Source organism: Ursus arctos, unplaced genomic scaffold, assembly GCF_023065955.2.
Source record: "Ursus arctos isolate Adak ecotype North America unplaced genomic scaffold, UrsArc2.0 scaffold_5, whole genome shotgun sequence".
Lineage (NCBI taxonomy): Eukaryota > Metazoa > Chordata > Mammalia > Carnivora > Ursidae > Ursus > Ursus arctos.
In genome coordinates, this window is record NW_026623067.1 from 37777936 (window position 1) to 37796963 (window position 19028).

General features: G+C 34.8%; 1 protein-coding gene, 1 non-coding gene and 1 pseudogene across 22 annotated transcripts in view; 1 reads left to right on the forward strand and 2 right to left on the reverse strand.

Annotated features, from left to right (window-relative positions):
* ANKHD1 (ankyrin repeat and KH domain containing 1) overlaps nt 1–19028 on the forward strand; it is a 125283-nt gene that overhangs the window by 26580 nt on the left and 79675 nt on the right. For all 21 annotated transcript variants that reach the window (XM_057307102.1, XM_057307103.1, XM_057307105.1 and 18 more), the window contains exons 3-7: nt 3973–4129; nt 5093–5240; nt 5788–5935; nt 7796–8029; nt 10173–10267. In XM_057307102.1, coding sequence (XP_057163085.1) covers nt 3973–4129; nt 5093–5240; nt 5788–5935; nt 7796–8029; nt 10173–10267 — 782 coding nt within the window. The remainder of the gene's footprint in view (nt 1–3972; nt 4130–5092; nt 5241–5787; nt 5936–7795; nt 8030–10172; nt 10268–19028) is intronic.
* On the reverse strand, nt 1496–1568 carry TRNAQ-CUG (transfer RNA glutamine (anticodon CUG)). Its single transcript has one exon. It is a non-coding gene; the product is annotated as a tRNA-Gln (tRNA).
* On the reverse strand, nt 10559–11405 carry LOC113261843 (60S ribosomal protein L7a-like; annotated as a pseudogene).

Sequence of the window (19028 nt, forward strand, 5' to 3'; positions counted from 1 at the left end):
CTGACTGAGCCAGCTGGGTGCCCCCAGTTTCTGAGTACCTTAATAAACATGATATTAAAGATAGGTATTCAGAAAAATCACAGCAACCTTTTAGCACATTTCATATTGACTGAAGAAAAACAGTATTACATTTGACCAAATAATGACTAGGACAAATAAGAGTTAAAATAAATTGAGCATTTTTATATTATTCTTGGAAAGACATAGACGTTACATTAAGAATGAGCTTACTTGATAGCATCTTGTTATTCCTTTAACTTTGTCTTGTTATGGAAAATATGGGTATAATTTATAGCAGATTGACTTTTAGTCTACCTACTGTGTCTTTTTGGAACTGATAGAAACTTAAAATTAGACACAACAAAATAAGACTGTTTAAACTAAGGCAGAACTAGTAATTTTTTAAAGAAACGTAATAAAGATCACATTAGTAATAACATTGAATGACCCTTCCTTCGATCCTGGATTTCCAGCGCGACTCCTACTTGTGATATCGGGACATACTGTGTAAGATTCCTGAACTGGCAGTGCCATGACCACCCTCTAATTTTGGGTTTTTTGTTTGTTTGTTTGTTTGTTTTGCTTTGTTTTGTTTTTGCTTTGCTTTGGAACCTTAAATTATTTTGCTTAGAGCAAAGAGAAATGTGGAGAAAAGACATCTCTCTTCTCCAAGTCTTCTCTGCTTTCCTTTTCTTCCTCAGATCAAGCTTCGCTTACTGGTGGTAGTACTTTTTTGCTCTCTGATTTAGGCTCACACTTCACTTATGTTGTGAGTATTACTCCTTAATCCCTAATTAAGGGTTTTAAACTCATTTTTCTTTTTTTTTCTGGGCATCTCCTGATTCTCATTCAGGGCTGTTTTCTGGTACATTTAACATTTTTCTTTCCCTATTTTCTTCTCTTTTTGTTCTTAGTAAGTCTGGGATAAGCAGCAAGATACCTTAGAATTGCTTGTTTTTCATACCTATATTGATAGAAAGAAAATAAACCTTGAAAATAATGATTATCTGCCTTCCAGGAGGTGTCAAAAACTATTGAATTCTTAAATTTTGTGTATTTTGACAGTTTAAACTCCATACATGGTTGGATAGAATGTTCTGTCTAAAGAAATTGTCAGATATATTTTAAGATTTATTTATTTATTTGAGAGAGAGAGAGAGAGAGATGGAAAGAGAAGGAGAGAGCACGACTTGGGGGAGGGGCGGAGGGAGAGAATCTCAAACAGACTCCCCACTGAACGCAGAGCCCAATGCTGGGCTTGATTTCACAGCCCATGGGATCATGACCTGACCCGAAATCACCAGTTGGATGCTTAAGCGACAGCTACCCAGGGCCCCTGTCAGATGTATTTCAAAATGATGTGCTCCTTTCTAAGACCTGTGCAAGTTGACTATTGGATGAATATTTTCTTTTTGTGCTTCAGTATTTTCATTTGCTTTTTTGGATGTTGTGATTGAGGAATTTTTAGATTCTTTATTTTTTTAGTAAATCTGTACACCCAACATGGGGCTCAAACTCATGACCTTGAGATCCAGAGTCACACGCTCTTCCATCTGAGCCAGCTAGGTGCCCCTAGACTCTGTTTTTAATTACGAAAACATATTAGGGATTACTAGGCTTCTTAAGGAAGATAGAATTCTTGACACTATTTTAACTGAAAAAAATTTTCTTTAAAATTTTTTGATATTCTTAGAGAAAATTAAGGACTAAAATTATTTCAGGGGTACTTGGCTAGCTCAGTTGGAAGAACGTGTGACTCGTGATCTGAAGATCGTGAGTTCGAACTCCATGTTGGGTGTAGAGACATTTAAGTAAGTAAACTTTAGGAAGAAAATTAAAGCTATTTCAAGAAGAATTTTAAAATTATTTTCTAAAGTATGAATGTAATACAATTAGAAATAGCTAAAGCAATATGAAATGTATTAAGTAGATAATAAAACCTTCCCACTGTCAAGGTTTACATATACTTCCAGACTTTTTCCTTTGTAGCTTTATAAATACGTGTATATGTTTAAATATACGTAACTTTTAAAGTAATGAAGTGGGGTCATATTACACATAATATAACTTCCTTTTTTTTTTTTTTTTACTTTATTATGAGTGTCCTTCTATAATATGGTATGTCTATCTTTCTCCTTTATCTATCTATTTATTTATGTTTATTTATTTTTTTAGAGTGGGGGAGGCAGGGGGCACAGCGAGAGGGAGAGAGAGAATCTCAGGCAGGCTCCACACCCAGCACAGAGCCCAGCATGGGGACCTGGAGATCATGACTCAAGGAAACCAAGAGTTGGACGCTCAACCGACTGAGCCACCCAGGCAGCCCTATCTTTCTCCTTCTTTAAAGGATAAGATAATATTCTGTTGCTTAGATATACCATCATTTATTTTACCAGTTCCTTATTGAGAGATGTTTAGATTATTTCCTATTTTCCAATATCACAAATAATGCTGTAGTTTATATTCATATGTAGCTTTTCTTATTTGTATCTTTAAAGGATAAATTATTCAAAAGTGGTACCACTGTGTCAAAGGATGTTTACATATAAAATTTTGATAACTTGCCAAATTTGCCCTGACCCTGCCAACTTTGTACCAGTATACATTCCTATCAACAGTTTCAGAGGGCCTTACTTCTCAATTTTTTTTGTCAGTTTCATAGTTTGTGTTCCTTTAATATCAGTAAGTTGCATCATACGTTTTATAAATGATAAGTTTATTGGGTATTGATATTTTCAGTTTTTATTTTGCCTTAATTTTATGTTGTGCTTAATTATATAGAAATTTCTACCAAAATTAGAAATGGTTCATAGCACATGTATTAATCTTCTATTTCGTGGGCTTTTGGAATTTGTCTCATGCTTAGAAAAGTCTCCCCTATGTCCGCATTAGAAAAATACTGCATTGTATAATAGTACTTTTCAGGTGTTTGTTTGTTTGTTTTACATTTAAATCTTCAGTCTATCTGGTATTTATTTTTGTGAATGCTGTGAATTAGAGATTTTACTTAATTTTCAAATGGCAACCAATTTCTGAACAGTGTTTTTGAAATAAGCCCTCCCATCTCCTTTGATTTGAAATTTCACATCTATCACACATTGAATTCACAAATGATCTAGGGTCTTTTTTTTTGGTTTCTATTGTATATCCTTGATATAATTTATCTGTTTCTGTGTAAGTATCATACTGTTATAATTTGCTGGCATCATAATACATTTTAAATCTTATTGGGCATGTTTTCCCTTCTTGTTTTTCTTGTTGTTCTCCAAAACTTTATTGAGTGTTTTTCTCTCATTTTCAGCAGTGATCAGGCAGTGAAATTATCATTGAAATTTTCTGTTACAGTTGTCACTGATTCCTCATTGAGGAGGAATCTAGAGAAAAAGTTTCACTGGCAACTTAGACATCTAATAATCCTACTAGACTGAGCTCTGTAAGGACAGGAACTATGCCTTATCCCTTTTTGTCTCTCTAGTGCCATGTATATCATAAGCACATAATAAATATTAGAATGAATTTATTTTAATTTACACTGTTACCCTAGAAGATGATTCTAGGTGGCTATCAACCAAAGGGAGAAACTGTTGGGTTGTTTGTTGTATGAGTGCTGAATACCCACTTCATTACCCCTGAAAATAGTATAAATATGATCTTCTACTAGAGATCTTATAGTATGACTGTATATTTTGAAAGAACTTTCATTCGTTTACCTCAATGTGCATCATGTTAAGTTACATTTGGAGTTAGGTATGGGACAAATTAATATTATGGGCCTTGTAAAGACGTGGTATGTGATGGCCTTTTGACATTAGTGGCAAAATTGATATCAATCTTACATTCTGATTGTCAGCCTTATCTATGGAGACTATGCTGTTTTTACCCTAGATAATAGTATCTAGCAATGTAATTACAATTTGCACTTTTTTGCTTTTTCTTCCCCTGTACTACCTGATTGATTGACACACACTGAAGGAATTGGCAAATTGTCGACTGCTGATGGTAAAGCTTTTGCAGATCCTGAGGTACTCCGGAGATTGACATCCTCAGTAAGTTGTGCATTAGACGAAGCTGCTGCTGCACTGACACGGATGAGAGCAGAAAACAGCCACAATGCAGGACAAGTAGACACGTATGTGTATAACGACTTTTTCTGGGTATCAAACATTTTCTTCAGTGGAATTGGGGAAGTAGCAACTTTTGTTTAATTCTGTCTTTTGGAGGGGATTATAACTTTAGCTAAACATATATTAGAATGGATATTGTATTTTAAATGGATATATAAATGTATATATGTTACACAGACATTAAAATAGATACTATATTTTTATTCTTGCTTCATTGAGCATTCCTGTGGCATGCACTATACTAGACTCTGTAAGAAATCCAGAGTGAGTAAGATCTTATTTCTCTTTTTAAGGAAGTTACTTGTTCTAAAGATTATAGTAGTAAACTCTAAGCTGACTGCTTGAGTAAATAATAAATGAAATGGGTTGCTAATTCAGTAATCCAGGTGTATGCTACTCGGATACGGTCCCTAACTAGCAGCATCAGCATCACCTTAGAGCTTGTTAGAAATGCAGAATCCCAGACCTCATCTCAGAACTACTGAATCAGATTCTGCATTTTAACAAGAAACATGGGTGATTTCTATGCACATTAAAGTTTGAGATTTATTGATTGTGTTAAAAATTGTGCAGCAAAATATTTACATAGACTACACCTTCTGTTACCAAATAAAATTTTAAGCCATGGAATTATATCCCAAATACCTTTGGGAATTATTGCATTGGTAGAGTTTAAAAACTTGTGCATCTAATACTTTTTAAAACTTTATTTAAAAATTAATATGACAATATGTTAGAACATTTTGAAAAATAAAAGTGACAGCTGTTTTCATATTCAATTTATTACCTTTCTGGCTTGGTGCAAACATGAATAATTAGTATTACAAACACACAAAATGTTCATACCATTTTTTTTCCTTACTGTGTCAACATTTTTCTGTGTATGACTCTTTGTATTTAATACAATTTATTATCATAGGATTCTGAGTCTTTCTTTGTTGGCTAATTGTTGATGGTTTTGTTTTCAGTCGTAGTCTGGCAGAAGCTTGTTCAGATGGGGATGTGAATGCTGTTCGTAAATTGCTAGATGAAGGCAGAAGTGTAAATGAACATACAGAAGAAGGAGAAAGTCTGCTGTGTTTGGCCTGTTCAGCAGGGTATTATGAATTAGCACAAGTAAGCAGAAATTATCTCAAGGGATTGAAATTATGGAAAGATTTTGATGTTTTATTTTTATTACTAATTAAAGAAATGATCATTAGAGGCCAAATTCCTTCCTTTTGGGCAGTAGGTGAAATAGAAACTGGTACATAATTAATTTTGTTGCCTACATGTAACTGGGCATGGTGCATTTTTCTGCCATTTACTCAAAACTGTTCTAATGAATAAGAAACACATAAAAGTAATAGTAATATTTCAACTCGTCTTTATAAATAATATGCAGCTATAATGGAAAGTAGTGGTTTATTGTCATTTTATCCAGATTACCTCAATTCTTTTAATTTTTTCTGTCTGTTATACCAATATTGGGAAATAATCATCTGTTTACCAGTTAGTTTCTGTCTTGGGAGCATAGTTTTGCTGTTTTCTTCCTAGATAATCCCAAGCATAACACAAATTCTTTGATAAGAGCAGTTAACATTTTATGTTGCATTTATTTCTCTAGAAATACTATCAATCATGAGAACTGACAGTTTCTATCTTTGTGCAATGTGTTTTAAAGGTATTGCTTGCTATGCATGCTAATGTTGAAGATCGAGGGAATAAAGGAGACATAACTCCCCTAATGGCAGCATCCAGTGGAGGTTATTTAGATATTGTGAAATTATTACTTCTTCATGATGCAGATGTCAACTCCCAGTCAGCAACAGGTAAGTAGAAAATTGTGTGTTAGGGGCACCTGGGTGGCTCAGTCCTTAAGCGTCTGCCTTCGGCTCAGGGCGTGATCCCAGGGGCCTGGGATTGAGCCCCGCATCAGGCTCCTCCACTGGGAGCCTGCTTCTTCCTCTCTCACTCCCTCTGCTTGTGTTTCCTCTCTCGCTGGCTGTCTCTCTCTGTCAACTAAATAAATAAAATCTTAAAAAAAAAAAAAGAAAGAAAAGAAAATTGTGTGTTAATTTGAGGAAAATAAATTGATATAATTAATTATAACCTAAGAGATAAAAATGTGATTTCTTACAACTGGAAAATCAGTTGTAAACCTACAGAAAAATCTTAGCCTTTGTTTAGAAACTCTGAATAAAATATAAATTAATTTGGTATCTTCAAAAGACTGAGATTCTATTTCGCTAAGATTGACGGTTTTTCTGCTAGAGACAGTTTCTTTTTGCCAAAATGATATGTAATATATAAAGAGGCAAAATTATAAACTGTATATCATACAGTTCTTTATCTCATTTAAATCCAACTGCCTTAACTTTAGATTATAGATTAACCTGCAAGTATTTACCCTGTGGCGTTTTTCATGTCAGGTGTACTGAATGCATTTGCTAAGCTATTCTAGTAAGAGTTATTCTTTTAGTTGTTTATACTTCCCAGACACATAGATAGGAGGAGCCTTGGTCATGTCTCTTGAATTATAGGTACAGTTTTAGTAGTAAGATTACTTGGATTTAGTGAGGCAACAACATGATTTTTAAAAATTTACATAATGAAAGCGTATCATTGTTCCATACCATTTAGTGAATGTTAAATATAAATGAGCAAGACTTCCTAGAAGGGATTGTAGACTATTTTGCTGACCACTTTGTCTTAGTTGTAATGATAGTAACATGCATATGTGTAAAATGTTCAAACAGTTGAATTCTGAACACATTAGATTCTGGAATGTTACTTTTTTTGCTGAATCTTTAAAATAATCATCTTCAGTGCCATACTGAAATAGTTAAACAATCTCCCTTACCTCCTCTAATAAATAAAAATCCTCAAAACAAAATCAGGAAAGAAATAAGTGGCAAACCAAAGGATAGTGACCTTTTAAAGAAATTTTTCTTTTGAAGGAGTTATGGTGAGGGGGATTTGTATCTTCCTACTTTATTAGCTTGTCAAATAAGATGAAGTGTCATCGTGAAAAATCCCGTTCAGTATATTTTTATTTAAAATATTCTAATGTATCATTCAAAACTATTCCTTTTTTTTCAATACTGTACAGCCTAGAAATCCTCAGCATTTTCTTTCTATGTGTATTCATTTCTTAATTTTCTTTTACCTTTCCTTTATCTGTGCAGATTTATTCGTAAGACTATTCATTGTTTTAGGTACATTTTCCTTCTGACGCATACCTTTAATCTAGTAGGAAAATAAGTAAATTGGCTTGTTTATAACAAATCTTTTGTTTATTTTTTTAGAAGATTTTATTTATTTATTTATTTATTTATTTATTTGAGACAAAGAGAGGGAGAGAACGGGGGGGGGGGGGGGGTTGGGCAGAGGGAGAGAGAGAGAAGCAGATTCCCCCTGAGCGGGAAGCCCAGCGTGGGGCTCCATCCCAGGACCTGGAGATCATTACCTGAGCCAAAGGCAGACAGCTGAGCCACCCAGGCCCCCCTATAATAAATCTTTTAATTAGTAAGAAAATTAAGATGATGCTTCTAACCAGTAGAACAAAAGAACATGAGATGATGGTTCTAGTGGTTTATGTAAGGGAATTGAAGAGGTAGAACTAGAGCATAGCATAGTTATAATTGTATCGATTTTATCATAATTCTGTATATCTTTTTATTCTTCGTTAGGAAATACTGCACTAACTTATGCCTGTGCTGGAGGATTTGTTGACATTGTGAAAGTGCTACTTAATGAAGGTGCAAATATAGAAGATCATAATGAAAATGGACATACCCCCTTAATGGAAGCTGCCAGTGCAGGTCATGTGGAAGTTGCAAGAGTTCTTCTGGATCATGGGGCAGGCATCAACACTCATTCTAATGAATTCAAAGAAAGTGCTCTTACCCTTGCATGCTACAAAGGTACTCTCTCTATATATGAATATTTACAATTTTTTTCATAACAGCTTTGAATATTTAAATATTTGAGTATTGAGTATTTGAATTAATTTTATATTACTTATGTTTTCCCTGTGCTGTCAAATTATGTAACTTGTAAGAGATGATATAGAAAGTCCATTTTAGCCTGTACTTCATGAAGTATGATTTCACAGTGTATGTTTCTTTATTATTTTAATTCAGATTTATTCAGGTAGCTATGAAGTCAATGAAAACTCGTAGCACAGATTTAGAGGGTTTCCATTATTTAATAACTTTTGTTTTATATGATTTTTCCAATCTTTATTTCAAAAATAATGCACACTCAAATAATAGTAATAATCACAGTTGATACAGAAAACCTCAAAAACACAGAAAAGCATAAGGAAAAGAAATTTTACAGTGACATGTATTATTACCACCTAAAGATTTAAGCATGTAAGCAGTATTTTAATATATTTATTTCCAGTGTTTTTTAAGCATATATATAAACATGTGTGTGTATATATATATATATTTAAACTAAACAAGCATACTTAACTGTTTTGTAGTCTGCTTATTTTATTTAGCAATATATCATGAACATTTCCCATCTCAATAAGTATTTTTGTAACACAACTTTTGATGGCCACGTAGTATTTCACTATTTCAGCTAGGAGTGGGTATGGCTGCATGTGTCATGAAACCTAAATTAATAATGATTTAAACAAAAGAGAAGCTTTTTTTTCTTTTTTTTTTTACATAAATCAAGTCCAAGGGTATAGGCTGTCTAGAGCTAGTATAGCTGTTCCGCTGCTATCAAGATCTCAGAATTCTGTTTTTCTGTTCTACCTTCCTACTCTGCTTTCTATCCTCAAAGTTACCTGTAATCCAAGATGGTAGCTAGAGCCCCAGCAATCTATATTGTAGGAAGGATGAAGAGGGAAAGGGCAAAATGGGGAGTGCCTTTCAAATCAGTAAGCTACCTTTAAGGAATCTTCTTAGAAGTTACGCCTTACAGCTCCCACTTACATCTCATTGGCTACACATAGCTAGGAAAGCTGGGAAATGTAGTCTTTTAAAGGTCAGGCATGTTGCCACTCAGATAAAAATCAGATTTCTGTTATTAAGGAAGACTGAAAGAGTGGGTATTGAGTACAGAACTAGTAGTCTCTGCAAATACATCAAATGGATGCACCATAATTGTCTATTGTTGGACACTTGAATTGTTCCCAGTTTTCACTATTATTAAAAACACTGTAATAACATCCTTGTGCAGACATCTTTGCCTAATCTCTGATTATTTCCTTAGGATAAATTCCTGGAAGTGGAATTGCTGGGTCAAAGGGTATGGACATTTTTAAGGCTTTTGATACAAATTGCCAAATTGCCTTCTAGAAAGGTTGAACCAATTTACACTCCCACCAGCAGTGTTTGAGAGTGCCCTTTATCCCACCCTACACCCTCACCAACACTGGGTATTATCATTCTCTTTAATATTTGCCATTTTGATAGTAAAAATGGTGTCTCATTTTAATTTGCATTTGTTTAATAGGAAGGTTTAATATTTTTTTCTGTTTAATATTCATTTACATTTCTTTTTTAATAACCATTTCATGTCCTTCATCCATTTTTCTACTGGAGTGTTTGTCTTTTTCTTACTATTAAGGCTTTTTATATATTAAATGTATCCAGAGGGTTGAAATTATTTTGAATGGAGTTTTCTGTGCCTGTTCATTGCCACAGTGAGTTTATGGTCATTATTTTAATGCTGTTTTTATGAGAAATATGATCCAAACATATTTTACCTGACATTCTATTTGATTTCAGCGTTTTGATTTGATAGTTTGATAAATAGTTTATATAGATTAAATCAAAGAATAAGTATTATTGCTTTACTTAACTTGAGTTATGTGCTTTCTACTAATTCAGTCTTTATAACCTAGATACCTTGATGAGAGTGTGCCTATTATTTTGGATTAGCTTTGTAAAACTGTCACTCCTTTATCGAATGAAAAATAAGTTCTCATAAATTTTTGTATAGATACCTGAAAGAAAATGATTCCCCATTTTAATGCTTATGTATTAAATTAATACTCAATTCTTTAGAAATACAGTTTGAAAAAATTTATGTTCTTTTTTTTTTAAGGCCATTTGGATATGGTTCGCTTTCTGCTTGACGCTGGTGCAGATCAAGAGCACAAAACAGATGAGATGCACACTGCCTTAATGGAGGCTTGCATGGTAATTTTAAATTGCACTCAGTTGAGATGACATTGAAAAGCAGTGTTTTGTTTAACCTTTGTTTTTGTTTTTAAAGATTTTATTTATTTATTTGTCAACGGTGGGGGGAGGGAGAGAGAGGACAAGCAGGAAGAGCGGCAGGCAGAGGGAGAAGCAGGCTTCCCACTGAGCAGGGAGCCCAAAGCAGAACTCGATCCCAGGACCCTGGGATCATGACCTGAGCCAAAGGCAGATGCTTAACCGACAGAGCCACCCAGGTGTCCCTGTTTTGTTTTTTTGAAAGAAGACTTTTTATTGCTTTTATGTACAGAAAATTCAATGGCATGCACGTAGCCCACTTTGGTGGCCAGTTCTTTAGCCTTCGTTTTTTCCATCTTGGCAATGAGAATCACTGAGTTTGGACGCAGGACCTTGCCTCCCCACTGACAGCGGATGTCATATCTGTCATTATAATTGGTCCTGATAGCTTCTGCCAGCTTAGCCAGAGCTCCTCTGTCTTCTGAGTTAACCTGTGTGAAGGCGACAGTGGTGCAGGTCTTCCTGTGGACCAGATGCCCTAGCCTGGCCTTCCTCTTGATAATGAAGTTAGGAAACCCCCATCTTATCACACAGGGCAGACAGGAAGATAACCAACTCAGTGGGATCCACATGATGTGCAGTCACTACCAGCTGAGCCTTCTTATTTTCCCCTAAGGTGGTGACATTAAGCCCATCTTAAAGGATAGGTGGGCTCTTTGTGGGGATATTCTCTTTGCCAACAGCTTTCTTCTCAGCCCATGTCAACAATCTCTCCTTCTTCTCTTGCATTATCTCTGGTGTATATTTGTGGGCCAGCTTAAGCAGTTGAGTAGCTATTTGGCGGTCTAAGGCCTGGGTGAACTGGTTAATTGTGGGAGGCACTTTTAGGCATTTATAGAAAATAGCCTTTTGCTGCTACAGGCAGATATAGTGGCACCATTTGACAAAGCGGATGCGTTCCCTTTTGGCCTGGATATCCTGTCTAATGCCAAAATTCTTGGGCCTTTTCTTAAACAGGATTGACTACCTTCTTGGCATTTTGCTTCTTCACGATAGCAGAGGCTGGGGCCACTTTCTTCCCCTTGGCTTTCTTTCCTTTCAGCATCTTGGATGGCTGGAGGAGGCTTGTTTAACTTTTTTTTTTTAATCATTTTTTTGAAAGATTTTACTTATTTATTAGAGAGAGGGAGAGAGAGCATGAGCAGGGAAGCGGCAGAGGGAGAGGGAGAAGCAGATTCCCTGCTAGGCAGGGAGCCTGCCTCAGAGCTGGATCCCAGGACCCTGAGATCATGACCTGAACCAAAGGCAGACAGACAGTTAACCGACTGAGCCAACCAGGCGCCCCGGCTTGTTTAATTTTTGATAGTAAATCTGTCATTTTAAGAAACAGTACAAAAGGCAGGCTTGGCTCTGTCATTTCCAACCACACTGATAGACTTTTATTTTCTTCCCATTTTTTTTTATTGTGATAAAAGACACATAACAAAATTTGCCATCTTACACATTTTTCATGTATAGTTCAGTGTATTAAATACATACATAATGTTATATAACCATCATCACCATCCAGCTCCATAACTCTTTTCATCTTGTAAAACTGAAACCCTGTAACCCATTGAATAACAACTTCCCATTCCGTGTTCTCTCCAGCCCCTGGCAATCACCATTCTACTTACTATCTATGATTTTGACTACTCTATCTCATTTAAGAGTAATCATACAAAATTAATTAATTAATTAAAAGAAGAGGAATCATATAGGATTTGTCTTTTTATGACTGCCTTATTTCACTTAGCATAGTGTTCTTAGGGTTCATCCATGTTGTAGCATATGTCAGAATTTCCTTAACTTTTTTAAGGCTGTGTAATATTTCATTGTATGTATATAACACATTTTGTTTATTCAGTCATCCTTTGGTGGACACTTGGGTTGCTTCCATGTGTTAGCTATTGTGACTAGTGCTGCTGTGAACACAGGTGTACAGATACCTGTTCAAGTCCCCGCTTTCAGTTTTTTCAGGTGTATACCAAGAAGGGGTACTGCTTGATCATATGGTATTTCTATTTTTAATTTTTTGAGGAATTGCTACTGTACTGTTTTTCCACAGTAGTTTTTCCATTTTTCCATTTCCACAATGTACAAGGGTTCCAATTTCTCTGTGTTCTCACCAGCACTAGGTAGTAGCCATCCTAATGGTTGTGAGGTGGGACCTCGTTGTAGTTTTGATGTGCATTTCCCTAATGATTAGTGATGTTGAGCATCTATTCATGTGCTTATTGGCCATTTGTATATCTTCTTTGTTGAAATGTCTATTTAGATTCTTTGCCTCTTCTTGAATCAGGTTGGTTGTTTTTTGTTTTTGAGTTTTAGGAGTTCTTTATATATTTTGAATATTAATCTCTTACACCCATTATAAATATACCCAAATATTTTCTCCCGTTCCATGGGTTGCCTTTTTACTCTGTTGATAGTATCCTTTTATATATACAATTTTTTTTAAAGATTTTATTTATTTATTCGACAGAGATAGAGATAGCCAGCAAGAGAGGGAACACAAGCAGGGGGAGTGGGAGAGGAAGAAGCAGGCTCATAGTGGAGGAGCCTGATGTGGGGCTCGATCCCATAACGCCGGGATCACGCCCTGAGCTGAAGGCAGACGCTTAACCACTGTGCCACCCAGGCGCCCCTATATATAAAATTTTTAATTTCATGAAATCCAGTTTGTTTATTTTTTCTTTTGTTGCCTGTGCCTTTGGTATCATATCCAAGAGATCATTGTTAAATCCAATGCATGAAACTTTTGTCCTGTGTTTTCTTATAAGTTTTATAGTTTTAGGTTTTTGATCCCTTTTGAGTTAATTTTTGTATATGGTCTTAGGTAAGGGTCCAACTTCATTCTTTTGCATGTGGATATACAGTTTTCCCAGTATCATGTGTTAAAAAGACTGTTGTTTCCTAATTGAATGGTCTTGACATCCTTGTCAAAAGTCATTGGCCATATATGCAAGGGTTTATTTCTGGGATCTGTCTTCTATTCCTTTTGTCTATGTCCGTCTTTATAACAGTACTAAATATTATGATTACTGTAGCTTTGTATATGTTTTGAAATCAGGAAGCGTGAGTCTTCCTGCTTTATTCTCCTTTTTCAAGATGGTTTTTGGGGTCCCTTTAGATTCCATATGAATTTTAGGATGGGCCTTTATATTTCTGCAAAAAACATCATTGGGCTTTTTTATAGGAATTACATTGAATCTGTAGATTGCTGCAAGTAATATTGACATCTTAACATTATTAAGGCTTCCAATCCATGAAAACAAAATGTGTTTCCACTTATTTGCATCTTCTTTAATTCTTCTGGCAATCTTTTGTAGTTTTCATTGTATAAGTATTTTACTTCCTTGATTAATTCCTAAATATTTTATTCTTTTTGATGCTGTTGTAAATGGAATTGTTTTTCTAATATGCTTTTCAGATTGTTCATTGTTATGTATTGAAATGCAGCTGATTTCTGTGTTAACTTTGTACCCTGCTACTTTGCTGAATTCATTTATAAGCTCTTACAATTTTTTGTATGTGTAGTCTTGAGGTTGCCTATATATCATCTGTGAACAGAGATAATTTTACTTCTTCCTTTCCTGTTTGGATGCCTTTCCCCCTGCCTTTTCTTGCCTAATTGCTCTGGCCAGAACTTCCAGTACTATCTGATAGAAGCAGTGAAAGTGGGCATCCTTGCCTTGCTGCTGAACTTAGAAGAAAAGCTTTCAGTCTTTCACCATTGAATAGATGTTTGCTGTGGGTTTTTCATTTTTTACTTTTATTATGTTGTGGTAGTTTCCTTCTAGTCCTAATTTGTTGAGTGTCTTTATCATGAAAAGATTTTGAATTTTGTCAGATGCTTCTTTGTGTCAATGGAGAAGATGCTGTGATTTTTTTCCCCTTATTCTGTTAATGTGATGTATTACATTGTTTTATGTTCTTATGTTGAACCATCCTTGAATTCCAGGAATAAATCGTCCTTGATCATGGTGTATAAACCTTTTATTTTATTTTATTTTTATTTTTTAATGATTTTTTATTATATTATGTTAGTCACCATACAGTACATCCCCGGATTCCGATGTGTATAAACCTTTTAATATGCTGCTGAATTCACTTTGCTAGTATTTTGTTGAGGATTTTAGCATTCAGTATTCATAAAAGACATTGGTCTGTACTTTTTTTGTAGTGTCTGTGGCTGACTTTGGTATCAGGGTAATGCTAGACTCACAGAGTAAGTTAAGAAGTGCTCCCTCATCTTCAATTTTTTAAGAAGTTTGGGAAGGACTGGTGTTAATTCTTTTTTAAATGTTTGGCAGAATTCACCAGAGAAACCATCAGGTCCTTGAGTTTTCTTTGTTGGGAGATTGGTGTTTGTTTGTTTGTTTTAATTACTGATTCAGTCCCTTTACTACTTAAAGTTCTATTCAGATTTTCTATTTCTTTGTGATTTAATTTTGATAGATTTTGTGTTTCTAGGAATTTGTCCATTTCATCTAGGTTATTCAGTTTGTTGGCATATAGTTGTCCAATGTGCTGTCTTATAACGTTTTTCTTTCTGTAGAATTGGTAGTACTGTCCCCACTTTCATTTCTGATTTTCCTAATTTAAGTTTATTTCTTTTTCTTTGTCCATCTAGCTAAAGGTTTCTCAATTTTGTTTATCTTTTCAAAGAACCAGCTTTTGATTTCATTGATTTTTCTCTCTTTATTGCATTCGTCTCAGTTCTGACCTTTATTTCCTTCTGCCAGTTTTGAGTTTAGTCTTTTTTCAGTTCTTCTATTGGTGTCTAGTTTGTGTAATTTTTAAAAATTTTTATTAAGTTTTTTATTTTATTTCAGTATAGTTAACATACAGTTTTATATTAGTTTTGGTTGTGCAGTATTCTGATTCAACAATTCTGTACATTCCTAGTGCTCATCATGATAAGTGTACTTTTTAATACCCATTGTATATTTTGCCCATTCCCCTACCCACCTTCCCTCTAACCATCAGTTTGTTCTCTGTAGTTAAAGAGTCTGTTTCTTGGTTTGTTTCTCTCTCTTTTTTTTCCCCTTAGTTCATTTGTTTTGTTTCTTAAATTCTGCATATGAGTGTAATCATATGGTATTTGTCTTTTTCTGACTTATTTTACTTAGCATTATGCTCTAGCTCCATCCCTGTTGCAAATGCCAAGATTTCATTCTTTTTTAATGGCTGAATAATATTCCATCATATACACACACCACATCTTCTTGATCCATTCATCTATCAGTGGACACTTGGGCCACTTCCATAATTTGGCTATTGTAAATAATGGTGCAGTAAAAATAGGGGTGCATATATCCTTTTGAATTAGTGTTTTTGTATTCTTTGGGTAAACACCCAGTAGAGCAATTACTGGATTGTATGGTAGTTCTATTTTTAATTTTTTGAGGAACCTCCATACTGTTTTCCGCAGTGGCTGCACCAGTTTGCATTCCCACCAATAGTGCACAAGGGTTCCTTTTTCTCTACATCTTTGCCAACACTTCTTATGTTGTTGATTTTAGCCATTCTGACTGGTATGAGATGATATTTCATTGTAGTTTTGATTTGCATTTCCCTCATGGTGAATAATGTTGAGCATGTTTTCATGTGTCTGTTGGCCATTGGTATGTCTTCTTTGGAGAAATGTCTATTCATGTCTTCTGCCCATTTTAAATTGTATTATTTGTTTTTTGGGTCTTGAGTTGTGTAAGTTCTTAATGTGTTTTGATACTAACACTTTATCAGATATATCACTTGCAGATATCTTCTCCTGTTCAATAGGTCGTCTTTTAGTTTTGATGATTGTTTCCTTCACAGTGTAGAAGCCTTTAATGTTTAGGTAGTTGCGATAGTTTATTTTTGCCTTTATTTCCCTCCCTCAAGAGACATCTAGAAAAAATGTTGCTATGCCCAATGTCAGAGAAATTACTGCCTGTGGTCCCTTCTAGAATTTTTATGGTTTCGAGTTTCACATTTAGATCTTTTATCCTTTGAGTTTACTTGTTTATTTTTTTAAAAGATTTTGTTTATTTTTTTATTTGAGAGAGTACATGCACGTCATGTACACGAGCATTCATGTGAGCAGAGGGAGGGACAGAGGGAGAGGGAGAAGCAGAGTCCCCACTGAGCAGGGAACCCATCATGGAGCTTGATCCTAGGACTCTGGGATCATGACCTGAGCAAAGGCAAATGCTTAACTGAGTGGCCCACCCAGACACCCCCAGTAAGTTTATTTTTATGTATGGTGTAAGAAACTGGGCCTGTTTCATTCTTTTGCATATAGCTGTCCAGTTTTCCTAACACCATTTGTTGAAGAAACTTTTTCACATTGCATATTCTTCTTGCCTCTTTTGTTGAAGATTAATTGACTGTATAATTGTGGGTTTGTTTCTGGCCTTTCTATCCTATTCCATTGATTTTTGTGTCTCTTTTTGTGCCAGTACCATACTGTTTTGATTACTATAGCTTTGTAATATAACTTGAACTTTAGAATAATGATAGCTCCAGCTTTGTTTTCCTTTTTCAAGATTGTTTTGGCTATCCAGGGTCTTTTGTGGTTCCACGCAAATTTTAGGATTATTTATTTAAGTGCTGTAAAAAATGCTGTTGGTATTTTGATAGGGATTGCATTAAATCTGTAGATTGCTTTGGGTGGTATGGACATTTTAACCATATTTGTTCTTGAAACCCTTGAGCATGGAATGTCTTTCCATTTCTTTGTGTTATCTTCAGTTTCTTTAATCAGTGTTTTATTTTTTGGAGTACAGATCTTTTACCTCCTTGGTTAAGTTTGCTCCTAGGTTTTTTATTATTTTTGGTGCAATTGTAAATAGGATTGCTTTTTTTTAAAAAAGATTTATTTGAGAGAGAGAGAGCGTGAAAGAGAGATATGACAAGCAGGGGTAAGGGATAGTGGGAGAAGCAGACTCCCCACTGAACGGGGAGCCTGATGAGGGACTCCATCCCAGGACCTGGGATCATGACCTGAGCCAAAGGCAGACACTTAACCGACTGAGCCACCTAGGCACCCTAGGATTGCTTTCTTAATTTCTCTTTCTTTTGCTTCATTGTTTGTGTATAAAAATGCAGTGGACTTCTGTACGTTGATTTTGTATCCTAGGACCTTACTGAATTCATTTATCCGTTCTAGTAGTTTTTGATTGAGTCGTTAGGGCTTTGTATATGTAGTATCATGTCATCTGCAAATAGTGAAAATTTTACTTCTTCCTTACCAATTTGGATACTTTTATTCCTTTCTCTTGTCTGATTACTGTGGCTAGGACTTTCAGTACTGTGTTGAATAAAAGCGGTGAGAGTGGACATCCGTGTCTTATTCCTGATGTTAGGGGAAAGCTTTCAGTTTTTCACCATTGGGTATGATAATTCTACTCTGTTCTTTAGAATTTCCTTCCTTCTCCTTTAGGTGTGTTTTTTTCTTCTTTTTCTAAGCTTTTGAAATGTGAGCTTAGATAATTGATTTTTCTCTCTTCTAATTGTATGCACTGCTATCAATTTCCCTCTCAGTACTACTTTACCTGTGTCTTACAAATTTTGTTATGTTGGGGGCACCTGGGTGGCTCAGTTGGGTAAGCATCTGCCTTAAAAATTTTGTATATATTATATTTCATTTTCATTCAGTTCCATGTATTTTTTTAAAATTTCACTTGAGACTTCCTCTTTGACCCATAGGTTATTTTGATGTGTGTTTAGTTTCCAAACATTTGAAGATTTTCCTGTGCTCTTTCTGTTAATGATATCTAGTTTGGTTCCATTGGGGTCAGAGAATACATTCTATATGATTTCAGTTCTTTAAAATTTTTGAAGTTTGTTTTATAGTCAAGATATGGACATATAGTCCCTGTGCATTTGTGGAGAATGTATAATCTGCTGGTTGTGGTAGAGTGTTCTGTAAATGTCAATTAAATCCTCTTGATTGACTGTAGAATTCTACATTCTTTCTGATTTTCTGTCTAGTTTTCCTAACAATTATTGAGAGAGTTGTGTTAAAATCTTCAGCTGTACTTGTGGATTTGTGTACTTCTTCTCTTAGTTGCTTTTTATTTTTTTCACACGCTGGAGCTCTGTTGTTTGGTACCTATACATTCTACTGTGTCTTCTTCGTGATTGACCCTTTTATCGTTATGTGACATTTCTCTTTGGTAATCTTTGTTTTGAGGTATCTTTTGTTAACATAGCTCCTGATATTAATATAGCTACTCTTGTTTTCCAGTGATTGTTTTCCTGATAAATGTTTTTATCCTTTCCTTTCAATCTTTGATATGTTTGATATGCCTATGTGGTTATACTGAAGTGAGTTTTTTGCAGACAGCATATTTTTAGGTCATGTTTTGTAATCTACTCTTTCAGTCTTTGTTTTTTAATTGGTTTGGTTATACAATTTACATTTAAATATAATTATTGATATGATCTTATATTCTGATTCTGAATATGTTGAAATGTATTTTTTATTCATTTTTCCCCCTTTATTTTCTTTAATATATCATTAATAATCCTTTTCTTCCATCTCTTATATTTGATTTAGTTCTAGGTCTGCTTTTATTGGTTATTGTGTATCTTAAAAATCACCACATTTTCCTGCCTTTTAATATGTCTGGTATTTTTAGTTGTAAGCCATATGCTGTGGATGATCCCTTTTCAAGAATCTTGATTATCCTGTCCTTCTTGTAAAATTGTTATG